The sequence below is a fragment of the Dunckerocampus dactyliophorus genome, chromosome 5, assembly GCF_027744805.1.
Source record: "Dunckerocampus dactyliophorus isolate RoL2022-P2 chromosome 5, RoL_Ddac_1.1, whole genome shotgun sequence".
NCBI lineage: Eukaryota > Metazoa > Chordata > Actinopteri > Syngnathiformes > Syngnathidae > Dunckerocampus > Dunckerocampus dactyliophorus.
The window spans coordinates 13774262-13789942 of record NC_072823.1 but is presented as its reverse complement, the minus strand read 5'-3'; the positions used below and the strand labels follow the sequence as shown (position 1 = coordinate 13789942).

At 41.2% G+C, this 15681-nt stretch overlaps 1 protein-coding gene across 1 annotated transcript; it reads left to right on the top strand.

Annotated features, from left to right (window-relative positions):
• The first annotated feature begins 769 nt into the window (after positions 1–769).
• Positions 770–13539, top strand: LOC129181377 (CD81 antigen-like). Its single transcript, XM_054776520.1, has 8 exons — positions 770–937; positions 2095–2209; positions 10393–10490; positions 10736–10810; positions 10936–11049; positions 11497–11595; positions 12850–12933; positions 13016–13539. Exons 1-8 carry the CDS (start codon positions 872–874, stop codon positions 13079–13081), a joined length of 717 nt encoding a protein of 238 aa, XP_054632495.1. The 5' UTR covers positions 770–871; the 3' UTR covers positions 13082–13539.
• The last annotated feature ends 2142 nt before the right edge of the window (positions 13540–15681 follow it).

The window sequence follows — 15681 nt, the reverse complement described above, 5'->3', positions numbered from 1 at the left end:
GCTCTTCAGGAAGGAAGGACATTTTCCTCAGGCGTTTTTTCCTCACAAAACGCTCTGCGTTATATTTTCCTCCCGCCGTATTCCTGCGCACCGTCGCTTGTGCATTCTTATGTATGTGACGAAGACGCTCGCATCTACTTCCGCGACATCCTGTTTACATATGTGTTCCTCATAGGAAGAAGATGCGAGTGTATTAGTCACATACGCATGAACGCACAGGCGACAGCGCACAGGGATGCGGTGGATGACAGATATAACGCCGAGCGTTTTGTGAGGTTTGGTTTTTTTTTAGAAGGCATTTTTGTGATGCAAATGTATTAATCTTTTGAACGCATATTGTTTTGAGAAGCCAAACTCTTTACTTAATTGTCCCCAGCAACTAAGCAGAACTACGTTCCTCATCATAGAAATCTGACCAGAACTGGACTTGGGAGACCAAGTGGGGGGTAAGTCGCTGTTAAGTAACTACAATGCTGATGGGGATGTCATACAACTTCATGTCAACAAGTCCAAACTATACCTTGAACTATCCCTTTAATAATATATATTTTTTTAAACTACAGTTTGTGTTCAGCTGTGTTGTCATTGACTAATATTTACATGAAACATTTAAGTGTGACAAACATGCAAAAACAAAAGAAATCAAGAAGGAGGCAAACACTTTTTCACACCACTGTACACGTAGTAGAGTTCACTGGTGCAGACGGGAGCGATGGCATTCCCTATCCCCTCCTGGTGGGCAGTTCTCTGTCTCAGTTTTCACTCTTCATTATAAAGGAGGAGTTTTCAGCAGAGGAGCTCTTATACCTCCTCTGGCAGAGACTCTGTGATCCCGGACTAGAGAAACCGAGATTGACAAAAAGCTGGCAACATGGCGTTGACGGGCTGCACGCAATGCATTAAATATATGTTATTCTTCTTTAATTTTATTTTCTGGGTAAGTTGTTTCTTTTCAATTTTACTTTTGTAATATTTTGGTTCCAAATATTTTGTGGCTTTTTTTTTTTTTGCATGACTGAGCTGCAGTAGAAGTGTAACATGTGAGTACATCAGTATGGTGTATGATTGGATGTAATGAGTTTCCCGGCCTACTTTGCTGTGATTGTAGAGCAGCATCAATTGAGGAGGCACGGCACACAAAATGTCGCACTCACCCTTCACCAACAGCTATTTTCTGCAAGGCCAAACAACAGTGTGGGATAGCTGAAAGCAAAAGGGGGGCATTTCAGAATGGATGGGCTTCAATCTTACCATGGGATTAGGCTGTTGGTGAACATTTAAAGCTTCACAGCCTAGCCTTCGCACACAGAATCAACACTAAAAAGTGAGACTATGAGCGATTTGGGGGGAAGGGAGTGGTTTTGCCTTTGAATCATTTACAAGCTCGGAAGACACATATGGCACTTGTGTTTTTGTGGATTTTTTTTGTAAGCAGCCATCATCACATCTGACTCCATGGTTTACTCTATCATTCCCAAACACCTTGCAATGGCCGCTTGTGAACTTCCTCAGGCTTTTTCTCGTTTCTCGCCCTTTTTTTTCTTTCTTTCTTTTTTGGTCCAACAGCATATCCTGGACATGCCACACACGAGTGTTTGTTTCCTCTGTTGGTTTTGCCCTGTCATTGTGAAAAACTGCCATTTTTCAAGTGGAGGATTCGGCTTCCTGTCTCTTGGAGAACAATGGACTGCGGTCATGGCGATGAATGTGTGGATGACGTTGTATAAATAATGAAAAATTAGTACACAATACGATTAAAACGACAGCAAGCATGATGATGTATATTAAATCTCTGCCCACGGTCCACTTCAATGGTGAGCAATTGAGAAAAAGTTGAACAAGAAGTTCTAGAGTTGGCTTTTTGAGGCCATGGACTAAGCCGTAGGTCACTGCTGTGTCAGGAAGTCCTCTCATCACTTCCTTTAAAGACCAGTGAACAGTTCACAGCCTCCCAGAGGATCTGTACATCCTAAAACATTAGACCGCCAATTTGATCTTATGTTTTATGCCTCATTCACATGTTTTGGGTTGCTCCTTGCAAGTTGTGCAAATGACTATGATATAATACTTATAATATTATTTCCGTCCTTGCAGCTGGCTGGAGGGGTGATTTTAGGAGTGGCCTTGTGGCTCCGTCATGACAGTCAAACGAGCAACCTCCTCATTCTTCAGTTTGAAGGCAACCAAGCACCGGGCACCTTCTACATCAGTGAGTCAAGAGAATACACATATACTGTTTTTGAATTGTCTGGTCTCAGAATTCTAAGAAATGACTACTAAAATGGTACACATTAGCTACACTTGCACAGTATCTGTTCCTGTACAGACCTCTATGAGGGCTGGAAAGCCTACAAAATGGCAGTGTGACTTGTTTGATTGAAAAATGATGAAAAATGCCTTTCATCTTGGTTGAGGTAAAATGCTCACTTTTGAGAGTTGGGTATTAATTTGTCAAAATGTGCTTATTGTTATGGCTGTAGTTTGTTTGGTGTCGAACTGCGCTGCATCAGGTGTTTTGATGACCATGTTTAGCTGCATAAGACTAAATCATTCTGAGAGGTGTTTGTAATATCTGTCGCTCTCATGTCTTAGTACTTAAGGTGTCCAAAATATTAGATGTTAGTTTGCAGTGTTTTCATTAGTTTCCTTATAAAGGAGGACTTTTTTTTACTCCAATTCTTATATTGCTTGGATCTTATTACACAACGGACGTGTACTTAATGAAGTGACCGGTGAGTGTGCATGTATCTACAAAGTGAGGCTTAAATATTTAACAGTAGGATGAAAAACATTGTCGCTGTAGAGGAATGTTAGCTTGAGCATAGAAAGTAGATGTTGTTGATTATCCTTATTAAATCACATCGTATTGTATTTTTAAATGCTATCCACCCCTTTTAAGCTGCTCATTCATCCATCCTTTGTCACCTTATACTTTGCTTAATATTGAGTTAACTGATGCACATAAGTAGGTATACATATGCTCACTTTCAAATAGGGGGCATGTGAGTATCCATTCAGCCGACCATTGTTTACACAGTTTGTCCTCATTAGGGTCACGGGTGAGCTGGAGCCTATCCCAGCTGATTTTTGTCAAGAGGCAGGGTACAGGTAGGCCACATGGTGGCCTAGTGGTTAGCATGTTGGCCACACAGACGGGAGGCTGGGAATCCCCGTTGAGCATCTCTGTGTGGAGTTTGCATGTTCTCCTTGTGCATGCGTGGGTTTTCTCCGAGTACTCTGGTTTCCTCCCACATTCCAAAAACATGCATGTTAGGTTAATGGGCAACTCTAAATTGTCCATATGTGAGTCCGAATGTGAGTGTGAATGGTTGTTTGTCTATATGTGCCCTGCCACTGGCTGGCGACCAGCCCAGGGTGTACCCCGCCTCTTGCCCGAAGTCAGCTGGGATAGGCTCCAGCATGCCCCCATGACCCTAATGAGGATAAGTGTCATAGAAGATGGATGGATGGATGGATGGATGGATGGATGGATGGATGGATGGATGGATGGAGCCAATCACAGGGCAAATATAGATTCCATTTCAATAAATTTCTAGTCATTCCATTTCAAGCCTATAGACAATTTAGAGTCTCCAGTTAACCCTTTTTTGGAATGTGGGTGGAAGCTGGAGTGCCTCCATGTGAGTATTTTCCACAGATAATCACAGCAATGACCTTTAAGAAAAGACCAGGAACAGTCTGACGCTGCGAAAGTGAACCATTCAAACCCAGCAACAAACTCCTTCAAAAAATATATGAGGCTCCAATGCTCCACTGAGAGAGCAGATGTTCTCAACAGATGTTGTGGCGAGTGCGGGCACTGAGCAACGGGGTGTGAGCATGGTACAAAAATAAAGCCATCATGGATTTGAATGTTGTTTTGCTTCCTTTACAAAATCTCACCTAAATTCCAATTTCAGGAATGTGCTCCTCAGGCTCAGTCAACGCTTGAACGAATAGCATCCATGATGTTTCCATCTCTGGCCTCAGTCATCCATAAGCTGCCCCCAAACCCTGCAAATCATGATGCAATTGAAACATTTCCCTCCTTGCTGTGGCAGGCAACCCATTCATTTTCACTTGGCCTTGTTGCTGTTCTCCCAAACTTACCCCGTCTCTAAGTATAAGGAGTGATTGCTGGCTTTTTTATAGAGGGAAGGGCCACTAGTGATTTTAGGGAGGCCCACCCATGTAACATCAAGGGAATGTTTCTTTCTTTTGCCCACCCTTAAACATACGCCCCAGCGTAATTCAAATAACCGTGGACATCTGCACATTAACCCTCAAATTAGAGCTTAGCCTGGATGTTTTTAGCATGCTGGCATACCAAAGTGGTATTTATGTAAGGCTCAAAATACATATTGTCCAAACTCTGAGGCTGTGCTTGAGTGCGTGCTGCTGGTCCGACTGAGTTAATCTTCATTGACTTGTTTCACCACTGAGAAAAGTAAGGGACACAAAACTAATATTAATGTATGGGCAGAAGTCTTGGGGCACACCTCTTTATCAGTTATTTGTCCATCTGAGTTTGGGCTAAATCCCCTTCATCTGAATTCTTCATTTTACCAAGATATCCATCTATGTCTATATCAAGACAATTCTGGGCTTTTAACTGCCTCACAGCCAGTAGAGTCTGGGTTCAAATCTAGGCTCGGACCTTGTGGTTTGCATGTTCTCCCCCGTTCCTGCGTGGGGACTCTGGTTTCCTCCCACATCTCCAAAAATGCATGATGGGAGACTGTAAATTATCCATAGGTACTGTATGAATGTGAGTGTTCATGGTTGTTTGTCTATATGTGTCCTGTAATTGACGAGTGACCAGTCCAGGGTGTACCCTGCCTCTCAACTAAAGTCAGCTGACATAGGCTCCAGCTCTCCTGTGACCCCGTACAAGATAAGCGGTGCAAAGGTGCACCAGCCCCTTCAGAAGGGTGCATACCGTACTATCTCTTACCGCCTCATGTGTTTTTATTACATCCAATATATCTTCCAGCAGCAAACGGGCAATAAATAGTTTACATGATTTATAATAAAACTTCACAAGGGGTATCACTAGGGATGCTCTGATTAGGGTTTTATGCTGCTGATTCCGATACCGATCATCCATGAGTGAGATCGGCCGATATCGATACAGATCGCATGGATGAACTGTTTATTATTTACGATGAGTGCCATTGGCCAGGGCTGTCGTTAGACAATTCCAAGGGCCCCTGGCGAATAGGTAATTGTTCAAAAATAGACTTTTGGTCAGATACTTTTTTTGCCTTTATTTTTGTGAAACGATTTTTGTACTATTTAACACCAACCTACATTTATTTAGATGTATATTTTGAACTAATACAAATACATGGGAAATATATTGTTCAATAATTAATTTTTTGGTTCAAGATGACAAAATTAACAGAACAATATAATACAAATAAATATCTCTATTAAATAGAAATCTGTCCTGCTGGACGTAAAACAGAATAAATTCAGTGTCCAGGTTGCAGGAGTCTCCAACTTTCATCACTATTACAGCTGTCAATTATTGTGTTTTGATTATGACTGGCAACATTTAAATTCTACACTACTTTATTTACCAAACAGATCTTCACTCAAACAGTGTGGCCATCGTCTTTATGCTATTTTGTGGTCACTTGTCATTATATAAAGGTATAAAGTCTGAATTCAATTATAATTTTTAAAAAACTACTGAGAGTTGAAACAAATATTCTTTGGCCCTTTGGTGGGCTACTCTAAATAAGCTGGCGAGATTGGAGACACCTGTCATGGTATCACTATCATAAGCCTGGACCTGGTTATGTGTTTGTGTTCATTAACAACGACACACGAACAGAGTTTTGTGGACATGACATGATTAGTATAATGACAACAAATTGAGCAAAATTGTTCAGTGACACTTGAAAAAGTTAGTAGATACCTCATGAATGTAATATCCACTTGTGGCTTTGCCGCGGGACAAAAACGAGCTCCAAACTAACCACATTGCTTGTTGCCACTGTGGTAAAAAAGTCACATTTGGAGTCTGAAGAGCAGAAGCTAGGCGGATAACTCAAGCTAGCTGGCTAGTTAGCTGCCGCCAGTTACAGCTGGGCAAAGCGTGTAAAGAAAGTCGACACCAATAGCTTTGACAAGGCAGTGATCAAGCACGCTGGCATTGATTGCAGCCTGTGTCAAGCTGTCAAACTGAAACCATTGAGGTTTTACGGACTAGTGTTGATTCTCGCGGCACCACCGGACCAAGTGCGTCCCTCGTCGGCACAGTACGGGTGTTGGCAACCCTACGTGACACAGCAGACATGCACATGTAACGTTTATGTTGTTATGACATGAAGTGTCATGTCGCCGCTACACTGCGATTGTTTTTTGTGATCGGCTGTGAAAGGCATTTATCGGCACATGGTGATCACATTTTTTTAATGGAAATTATAACATTTTAGCACGTGACGCAATGTATTACAACAGAATAACTCTCCTTTTTTCTGGTCAGGATTGTGTTGCTTGGCAGAAAATAATCATTTGTTTCCTGTGAGAAGTCCATGAAAAAATTAGCATATGTCAGCCACGCCCACTAGGCTGTTTGAATGTCACACTAAGGGCTGATTATGCTGTATGGCTGGACAGAGAGCCTGCAGGAGCAGGAAGTCAGACACCATTACCAAATTTATTCCAACCCCTTAATGCAGAGTCATCTCTGCCCTTTTTTGTTCTAACATGACTGTGTCCCGGTGCACAAAGCAACGTCAATAAGAGCATGATTGGATGCGTTTGATGTGGAAATACTGGCCTCATCAAACACATAAAAAAGTATAACCCCCTCCGATCTGATTGAAAAGCCAAACTATCACGTAAATGCTCAATTTAACATTACGCAACATGCTGTGAACAGAGATGCACAGCCGCAACGCACCGTAGAGTCAATTAGCCTTGCACCGTTGCCATGTCAGCTGTGTGGAGTTTTTTTATGTGCAAGAAAGGAGAGAAAAGTAAAACAGCCGAGTACAATTTGTGCACCATGTGTGTCATCATTGAATATTTCAACACCAGAAAATGGATAAAACATTTGCAAAAGCATAAATGTGAGTTTTGATGGTCAGCTGGTGCTAAAAATAAACATAAGATGCAACAACATTCATTCAGTCCACTGCTATATGGGAACGTCAACCAACCTAGTCCATTTCTTTTTGCAACATAAGCGTGGAGAACAGGAGGCTCTTCAGCACAGCTTCCATTACTATCCATGAAATAAGGTTCAGACTGACAGCTGAGAAGGCTGAAATGTTCATCTTTCGGAAGAACAATCTCCACCTCATGTTAAAGAGCCTAAATTCATGTTCAATTTGTGAGAACCTTAGGAAGGCTGGTACTGTTTTCCGTTGTAAATTTTCAAGTAGATGTGCTTTTATTGGTATATAAAGTTATAATTCTTGATGTTATTATCAACATTGCAACTTGTTTTTTGTGTCATTGATGGAAAGGCCTCATTGAGTGTGAAGCAGCTCGATGTTCACTACAATTACAATTCCTTTTTCATGTGTTTCAAGACTCACATTTAAACTTTTGCACACAGTTACACTTTTTTAAATTTTATTTTCAATATTGCAAAGGTGCTACTGGGTCTGGTGCCCAATCAAAAATGCAATTAAAAAGCTATGTGCGTTTTAAAGCAGCAGTGTTGCATAAAAAGTCATGTTGTGGGCAATTTATTATCTTCATGGGAGCAGATTATTTGTTGTGCAGTTTGAACATGGTGTTTTTTAATGTCTATATTAAGTAAATGCATGACGTATATTATTCAAGATTCAAGATTCAAGAGAGTTTTATTGTCATGTGCATGGTAAAACAGCAGTAATACCATGCAATGAAAATCTTATTCTGTTCATCCTCCCAAGAAAAGAAAGAAAACACAAGAAAGAATAAGAACATAAACATAAACATATATACCAATAAATTAAGCAGCAACAAAAAGAAGAGACATTCATACAAATAAATATACAAATAAATAAGTAATAAATAAATAAAGTGCTATGAGTGTGTGTTTGTGTTGCGTGCGGCGTGTGTGAGTGCTTCGTTGAGAAGCCTGATGGCCTGTGGGTAAAAGCTGTTTGCCAGCCTTGTGGTCCTGGACTTCAAACTCCTGTAGCGATATTATGATCACAAAAAAGAAGAAAAGAAGGTATTTAACATCAAAAAGTAGTATGGAGCTATACTGAGTATCCCTACTCAAGATACAAGTTACAGTACCTTAAGTACCGTGTTGTGTTAATGATTGGACCTTATCCAAAACCAAAAATGGACATGTATGTTCCCAAGTTGTCAATTTTATTTTATTTTCCCACACCTTTTCCTGCCTTTTGCTTATTATATCACCTGCGAGTATGTTTGAGTAGCTGAGCCTGTGAATTTCTTTCGGGATCAATACGAGTTTATCTGTCTAACCTAATAAGAACAAACTGGAAAAAAAAAGCACCTTTGGGAATAGCACCTCAATGGAAAAGTAATTTCCAGAGCTTTTACTGATGTGCATAATCGCACATGAACTTTAACAGAAAGGCTCCACACATGATCTGGCCCTAAGTAAGACTCGGACCATTCTGACAGACAGCAGGGTCTTGACTTTGCAGTGCTTTTTTTATAACTAGTGGATGGGAGAAGAAGAGAGACATCCAAGAGGGGCTTTTGGCTGCTGTTCACCTCCCTGCCATCCTCCCCCGCACCCCCCTCGCCTATAGAGATTACACTGGGAGACAGAAAATAAATGAACTTCCCCAGTGCCGTCTCAATGGCCTTCAATCCTCAAAGGGTGTTGTCATAGTAATGGAAGGGAGTAGAAATAATGGCTGCTTTGCTACATTGCCAGGTTACCAGGCCTGCTAGCTGTGCTTGCTGCAACAAAAACATCAGGGTCCTGAAAGAGAGAGTCGGGGAGTAGGAGGAGGGCTGGTGTAGATACAGAGAAGGTTTGTGCCTGTTACGGGAGGTCTGCAGACGCAACAGTCTTGAGTTTATGACTGAGTGTGTATGTGTCGTTTTAGACAACTGTCAGGATGCATTAGTCTGTGGAGTGTGTTTGTGTCTAAAATGACTGCTCCCAAAGCAAGCTCAGAGGAGGTCACTTTTCAGGTGATGTTACAGTGGAGAGACGGCAGATAAAGGTCAAAGGTAGTTTAGAATGAAAGAGAAAGGCATTTATTGTCATTGCACAATAAACGACACGTTGTTGATTCAACACGTTTGAGCTTACCCTCACCTTGACTTTTTTCTGCTCTTGCATATATCAAACTAAATGACTGCAGTTCATTATTTTGTAGGATACTCACTAAAATGTGTTTCAAATGCTACTTTTGTTTTGCTTGTGTACTGTATATGAATCTAATTGTTTTCATTCCACTACAAATAACAGAATGCAGGGTTATATGGGATGTTTAGCATCAGACCTACATAGTTAGACGTTAACTCTTCTACTCCGCTGCACACAAAAGGGTGAAACTATGTCACAACATGCACAATTTGATTAGTCGGACTGACTTGAAATTTCTCACACAGCTCAATGCTCTCTACAAAAGAGTCACTGTAACTTTAGGGTGTTTTTCCAAATCACCATGAAATTTGGTACACACCTTCAGGGGATTGACAAAACCTCACAGCAGGAGCACTGGTGGGACTTTGCAACTAAGTCATGGACAATTTGTCTACTAATGATACAGTTGGCCGCACAGTGGCCTAGTGGTTAGCATGTTGGCCACACGGTCAGGAGATTGGGAAGACCTGGGTTGGAATCTTCGTTGGGCATCTCTGTGTAGAGTTTGCATGTTCTCCAGGTGCGTGCATGGGTTTTCTCCGGGTACTCCAGTTTCCTCCCACATAAAAAAAAAACATGCATGTTAGGTTAATTTGCGACTCTAAAATTGTCCATAGGTATGATTATTGGTATAGGTATTGGTTGTTTGTCTATATGTGCCCTGCGATTGGCTGGAGACCAGCGGGTATGCTCCAGCATACCCCCGACTCTAGTGAGGATAAGCGGCATAGAAGATGGATGGAATGATACAGTTTTGTTTCATTTTCAATTTTTTAGGTCAGAAGTCAGTGAGTTTATTTGAAGTCAGGGGTTGAGTGTGTCTAGAAGGCATTTCCTGGCCTGAGGCTCCGACCCCTTATCGCCACACAGGATCTGTTTATCTCCAGGACATCAATAATGTTGTGTCACTCCACAAGGGAAAGCAGGAGACATCCAGGGAGTCCATTACCAAACTAGTATGTGCGGATCAATGAATGCGCAACAGACCCAAGTCTTACTGTCAATGCTGGCCCCTGGTGGCAGTGTTGAGCACAACACATCCACCGTGACGTACTGTATCATCATTTCACGTCCTTTTGTACTGCCAGGTGTCTACATACTGATAGCTGTTGGAGCTGTGATGATGCTGGTGGGCTTCCTCGGCTGTTACGGAGCCATTCAGGAATCCCAATGCCTGTTGGGGACGGTGAGAATTTGGACCTTTTGGTCTAAATGCACGACTAGACATGGACAAAAGTCATGAGACACATCTTATATATTGATTATTAAAGATTTCTTGGTCTCTTAGTTGTCCCTTAATGGTAATTCTCAGATTCCACATCAGTAACCTGGCCATGCCAGTGCCCTCATACATTTGTCCAGATAGGGTAGATATATCAATGAATCTGCCAAACTGAAGTTCAGTTATGCATCCATATTTTCTCTTTGCAGTTCTTCTTCTTTTTGGTAATCCTCTTTGCCTGTGAAGTGGCTGCTGCCATCTGGGGTTTCATGAACAGAGACACGGTGAGGATGCACACATGCAAAAGTCTCTCACCAGTTCCACCTCAACATCTCAACATCAGCGATTCTGCCTGATGTGGTATGTTTAACAACAACAACAAAACATGGCTCCTCCCATGTCGCTGCAGATCTCCAAAGAACTGATCAACTTCTACGACTCAGCGTACATCAAGGCCGTGGATGTGTCAGGCTCCCCCAGTAAAGATGCTGCCATCAAGGTGCTAGATGTTTTTCACACCACGGTAAGTCAAAATCTCACTGTGCTTGTGTGCAGTTTTGACTATCAAAGAGGTATTACTATACTGACCCAAATATAAAACAACACTGAAAAATACGTTTTAAGACCAAATGTTTTTTTAACATAAAGTTTACAGTAATAATAATTATATTTCTTAGCTGCTGCACAGTTGTTTGATGACTCTTCATTGATCACCATTATCTTAAAATGATGTGGTGGTGTATGCGAATGACAGGAAGGAAAGCACCCGCTTGGGGATAAATCGTGTGGCGCCACCTGTTGGTTCGCATGTAGAAATACATGACAATACATGTCTGTTACTGTGGCAGTAGTGGTAGACTGCATCATACTGCTTTTAGTTGTTTGATTGTGTGTGTGCACCTAATGCGGCCAGTGAGCGTACAGTGCATGTATTTAGACGTGTGATTAAGTGTCTTGGCCTTCAATCCAGCTCGACTGCTGTGGCAAAGGGGATGACACGGCGCTCTTCAAACAAGTTGCCAGCACTTTGTGTCCCAGAAAGTCACCGGAGGATTTCCTGAGGTCTCAGGTAATAAAAAAATATTTACAGTAGCTTTTTCCATAAAATGTATTTGTTTTATAACAGTTTTAAGTCTGTTTGTCTATCAGATTATCACATATTCAATTTCACAACTGACAAACCATGGGGACATCCCATTTAAATGACATTATAGTGTTAATTATCAAATTATTACATTACGTTTTCACCAATTCAGATTAAAAAATTACATTTATGTGCGGTGAATATGGTGTAAACTACAATTGGGTTTTCAATTGACAATTCTGGATATTCATTGAGCATGTTGTTTACGGTGACAGTGTGGTTCACCACTCTCAGTGTTATCAGTTTTGCTTCACATAATATTAATTGGTCTTACTATCACGTGTTGTTCTTAAGATACATTTTTGTAGTTTCATCCAGTTTGTAGGATTTCTTTTTACCTGACGGACAATGATACATGAGATCCTTTAAGTTTATTTTCATGACAAGCAGCTTTGGGAAAACAAATTACAGTGGATGGAATACATTCATTCATTTTCTATGCCGCTTGTCCTCATTAGGTTGGCGGGAGTGTGCTGGAGCCTATCCCAGCTAACTTCGGTACACCCTGGACTGGTCGCCAGCCATTCACAGGACACGTGTCGACAATCAATCATTCACACTCATATTCATACCTATGGGAAATTTAGAGTCTCCAATTAACCTAAGATGCATAAAAGCCGGAGTGCACGGAGAAAACCCATACACACACCTTGAGAACATGCAAACGCCACACAGAGATGCCAAAACAAAGATACAAACCCAGATCTGCTGACTGTGTGGCCAACATGCTAACCACTAGGCCACCGTGCGGCCTGAATGTAAAACATCTCCATCAAAAACAACCATACTCTAAAAAAAGAAAAAGACAAAAAAGACATTTATCATCCATATCCTTTCATAAATTAGCCTTTATGAAAGTCCCTTTTTCATTAAATTAAGTAATTATTTTTGTATTTCAATCAAAATCAAAACTGTTTTTAATGGCAGGAAGGTGGGCAACACTAACAAGGTATTTGACTTATTTAAAATACAATATCGCAGTGCAATTACATAAAATAGAAACATAACCAAAATTAGATAATAAAACAATAACTTATAAATAGCATTAAAGCCAATAAAAATATGAAGGCAGGGCACAATCAGCTACTGAGCACTTGTGACACAATCTGATGGGTGACTCAGATATGCTGCTTTAAAGGTCAAAAATGTGTGATTCATTGTGTGTTGCCTTCCTAACAGAGCTGTCACGACAAACTGATTGAGCTCTTTTCAGAGAAGCTCTACCTGATTGGCCTGGCTGCACTAGTGGTAGCCGTCATCATGGTGAGCATGCTAAACACTACCAATTGTACTGCCTGTGATGACAAATATTGCTTTAGTAAACGTGTGTTTCTTCTTCTTTTAGATCTTTGAGATGATCTTCACCATGGTGCTCTGCTGTGGGATCCGTAACAGCGCAGCAGCCTACTGAGCCCGCACAGTGACGAGCACCATGACTCTTTAATGGACTTATTTGGTATTTTAATGCAGTAGCGCCTCTTTTCTTATCATTAAAACACAGCATGGTGTATTTTTTTAATCGACTTCGGATACAATATGTGGTTTTTTTGTATGCTATCTGTCATCAGCCCAGCTTCTTTATTGAGAATATTGTCTATTTATCATAGGACACAACAACCTTCTACTAGTCATAGTACTAGTTCTGAATTAACTAATGCTGTTTTTATGGATGTATAAATTGTACATACGCACGTCTCATGTTAATAACAAGGAGAGTTCATGTTTGTTTGTATGTGATATGTCTCCCTGCTGAGTACTAGTGTTATATCACTCAACCAGCAGGGTTCCAACCTGTAGTCATATCCTCTTATTATCACTACTTTGTGTGTTTGTAGTCAGCTGTCTTTAATAAACCATCTTCATGCTGTATCAAGTGTTCTTCAAGTGTCTTCTTCAATAGTTCTATCTGAACCATTACACTTCACCTATACCCCTACTGTAATACCTTGCATCACCACAGGGGATCTAAATCTAAATTATTACACTTGCTTCCAGTGCAGGACATCCAAAAGTCAACTAACTTGTATTTCTGACACAGACACCACACCCAGTGCACACAATGCTCACACTGCCAACAAAGCTTTCAGCTTTCTCTTCTGTGCACCTAGCTGATGATGTCACAGGTGTGACTCCCAGTGGGGATGCGGTTCAGACATGTTTAGTGCTGCTTGGTGATAACGCCTCTGGTGGTAAATGGCTGCGTTGATAACACTTTCCTGTTGTAAACTTGCGTGGGAAGTTTTACACGTCACTTATATTGATGATGATACCTAAATCGGGCGGTAACAAAAACTTATGATCAACTTTTTGATCACTTCCTTTCACTTCGGTTTTTAGGTCAAGTTAACATATTCCCCATGATTGAGACTCACAGCTACCAGTCACTACCACTTTGGCCAGCAGAGGTCGCTGCTGCAGCTGATGCAAAAGCTCTAATTTGACCTTTTTGATATACTGTATTTCTGAAATGTTATTGCTGTTTAGCAGTACTCCGAAAGACTGATTTACTAACTTCCGCTTCAATGTGCAGTGTGGAATGGTGCATTTTAGGGCCGGCGTAGACTGACATACACACCAACTGGCCACTGAATCGGTATCTGATAAAATAACTATTGGCTTTTTTAAAAGATAATAATGCTCCCTTTTGATTCACACGGTCACAGAGGTATTAATTTAACAGTTTGTTTATTGTTGTGGGTGGAGAACTACGAGACTGTGCAGGTGTTCCTGTTTATCAGTATTGTGTTCTTCTGGGGAACGGCTTGCCAGACGGCTATGAGTGTATTACTATCACCTTCTTATTTGAAAGCTGAAAGCAGTTGCCAGGCAACCAGTGCAGACATCAGGGTGTTATTGCTGTGTGCCAAGAACTATTCTGGCATAGTAACCATAAGCCCCACCTAAAAAACAACTTTGGACCTATAAATCATAGAACCTTATAAAGGCAAAAGTGAGTCCACATCGCTCATTTCAGCAACCGTTTGATGACAGTATATCTTCTCAAGGGATAATGCTATAGAAATGAAACGTAGATATACTTTAGAGCAGGGGTCACCAACGTGGTGCCCGCGGGCACCAGGTAGCCCCCCACGACCACATGAGGTGCCCGCAAGCCTGCTTTTCATTCAGGTTTTCAGTTAATAATGAAAGGACAGTAGAAAGAAATGCATTCTGAAATACAAAATGTGAGTTGTGGACACCAGCATTTTGTTCATGTTCTGGTAAAACAAGCATATTCGCTTTGTTTGGGTTTAAAATAAACTCAGAAAATAAATGTTACAAAAATGAGTAGCTCTTGGCCATTTTCATTTTGTAAAAGTAGCTCTCACAAGGAAAAACGTTGGTGACCCCTGCTTTAGAGTAATCAGTGTACAGCTTGTATAGCAGCATCGATTTACCATTCACTGAAAATGACCCAACAAACATTTGTCTAAATAGCTGGCAACACAAGTAAACACCGAGGTGACTGTTTTGTCTACAGTTAAGCACGGTGGTGGTACCGTCATGGTCTGGGTCTGCAGGAGTGCTGCCGGCATGGGGGGGCTGCGGTTCTTGGAGGAAAACATGAATTCCAACATGTGCTGCGACATTCTGAAGCAGAGCATGATACCCCTCCCTTGGGAAACTGAGACACCAGACATCCACCAACTCCTTGATGTCACTCTGGCAGAGTGGTAGAGGATTCCAGTTACAACCTGCATGCAGCGCTGATGATTTCCATGCACAAAAGGATTAACATGAAAAGCAAACGTTCACTGTGAGGTGTACTCACTTGCGTTGCCAGCTACTTAGACCATAATGGCTGTGTGTTGGGTCACTTTCAAAGGACAGTAAACTACACTACTTTACAAGCTGTACACAGACTACTCTAAAATATATCCCAAGTTTCATTGATCTAGTATTGTCCCTTGATAAAGAGATGAACTCAGTTTTGTCTGATAGCGTAGCTAGACAGATTGATAGATGGATAGTCAAGTTTGCAGTAATTAGTGCAGATACTTTTCTCCTAGG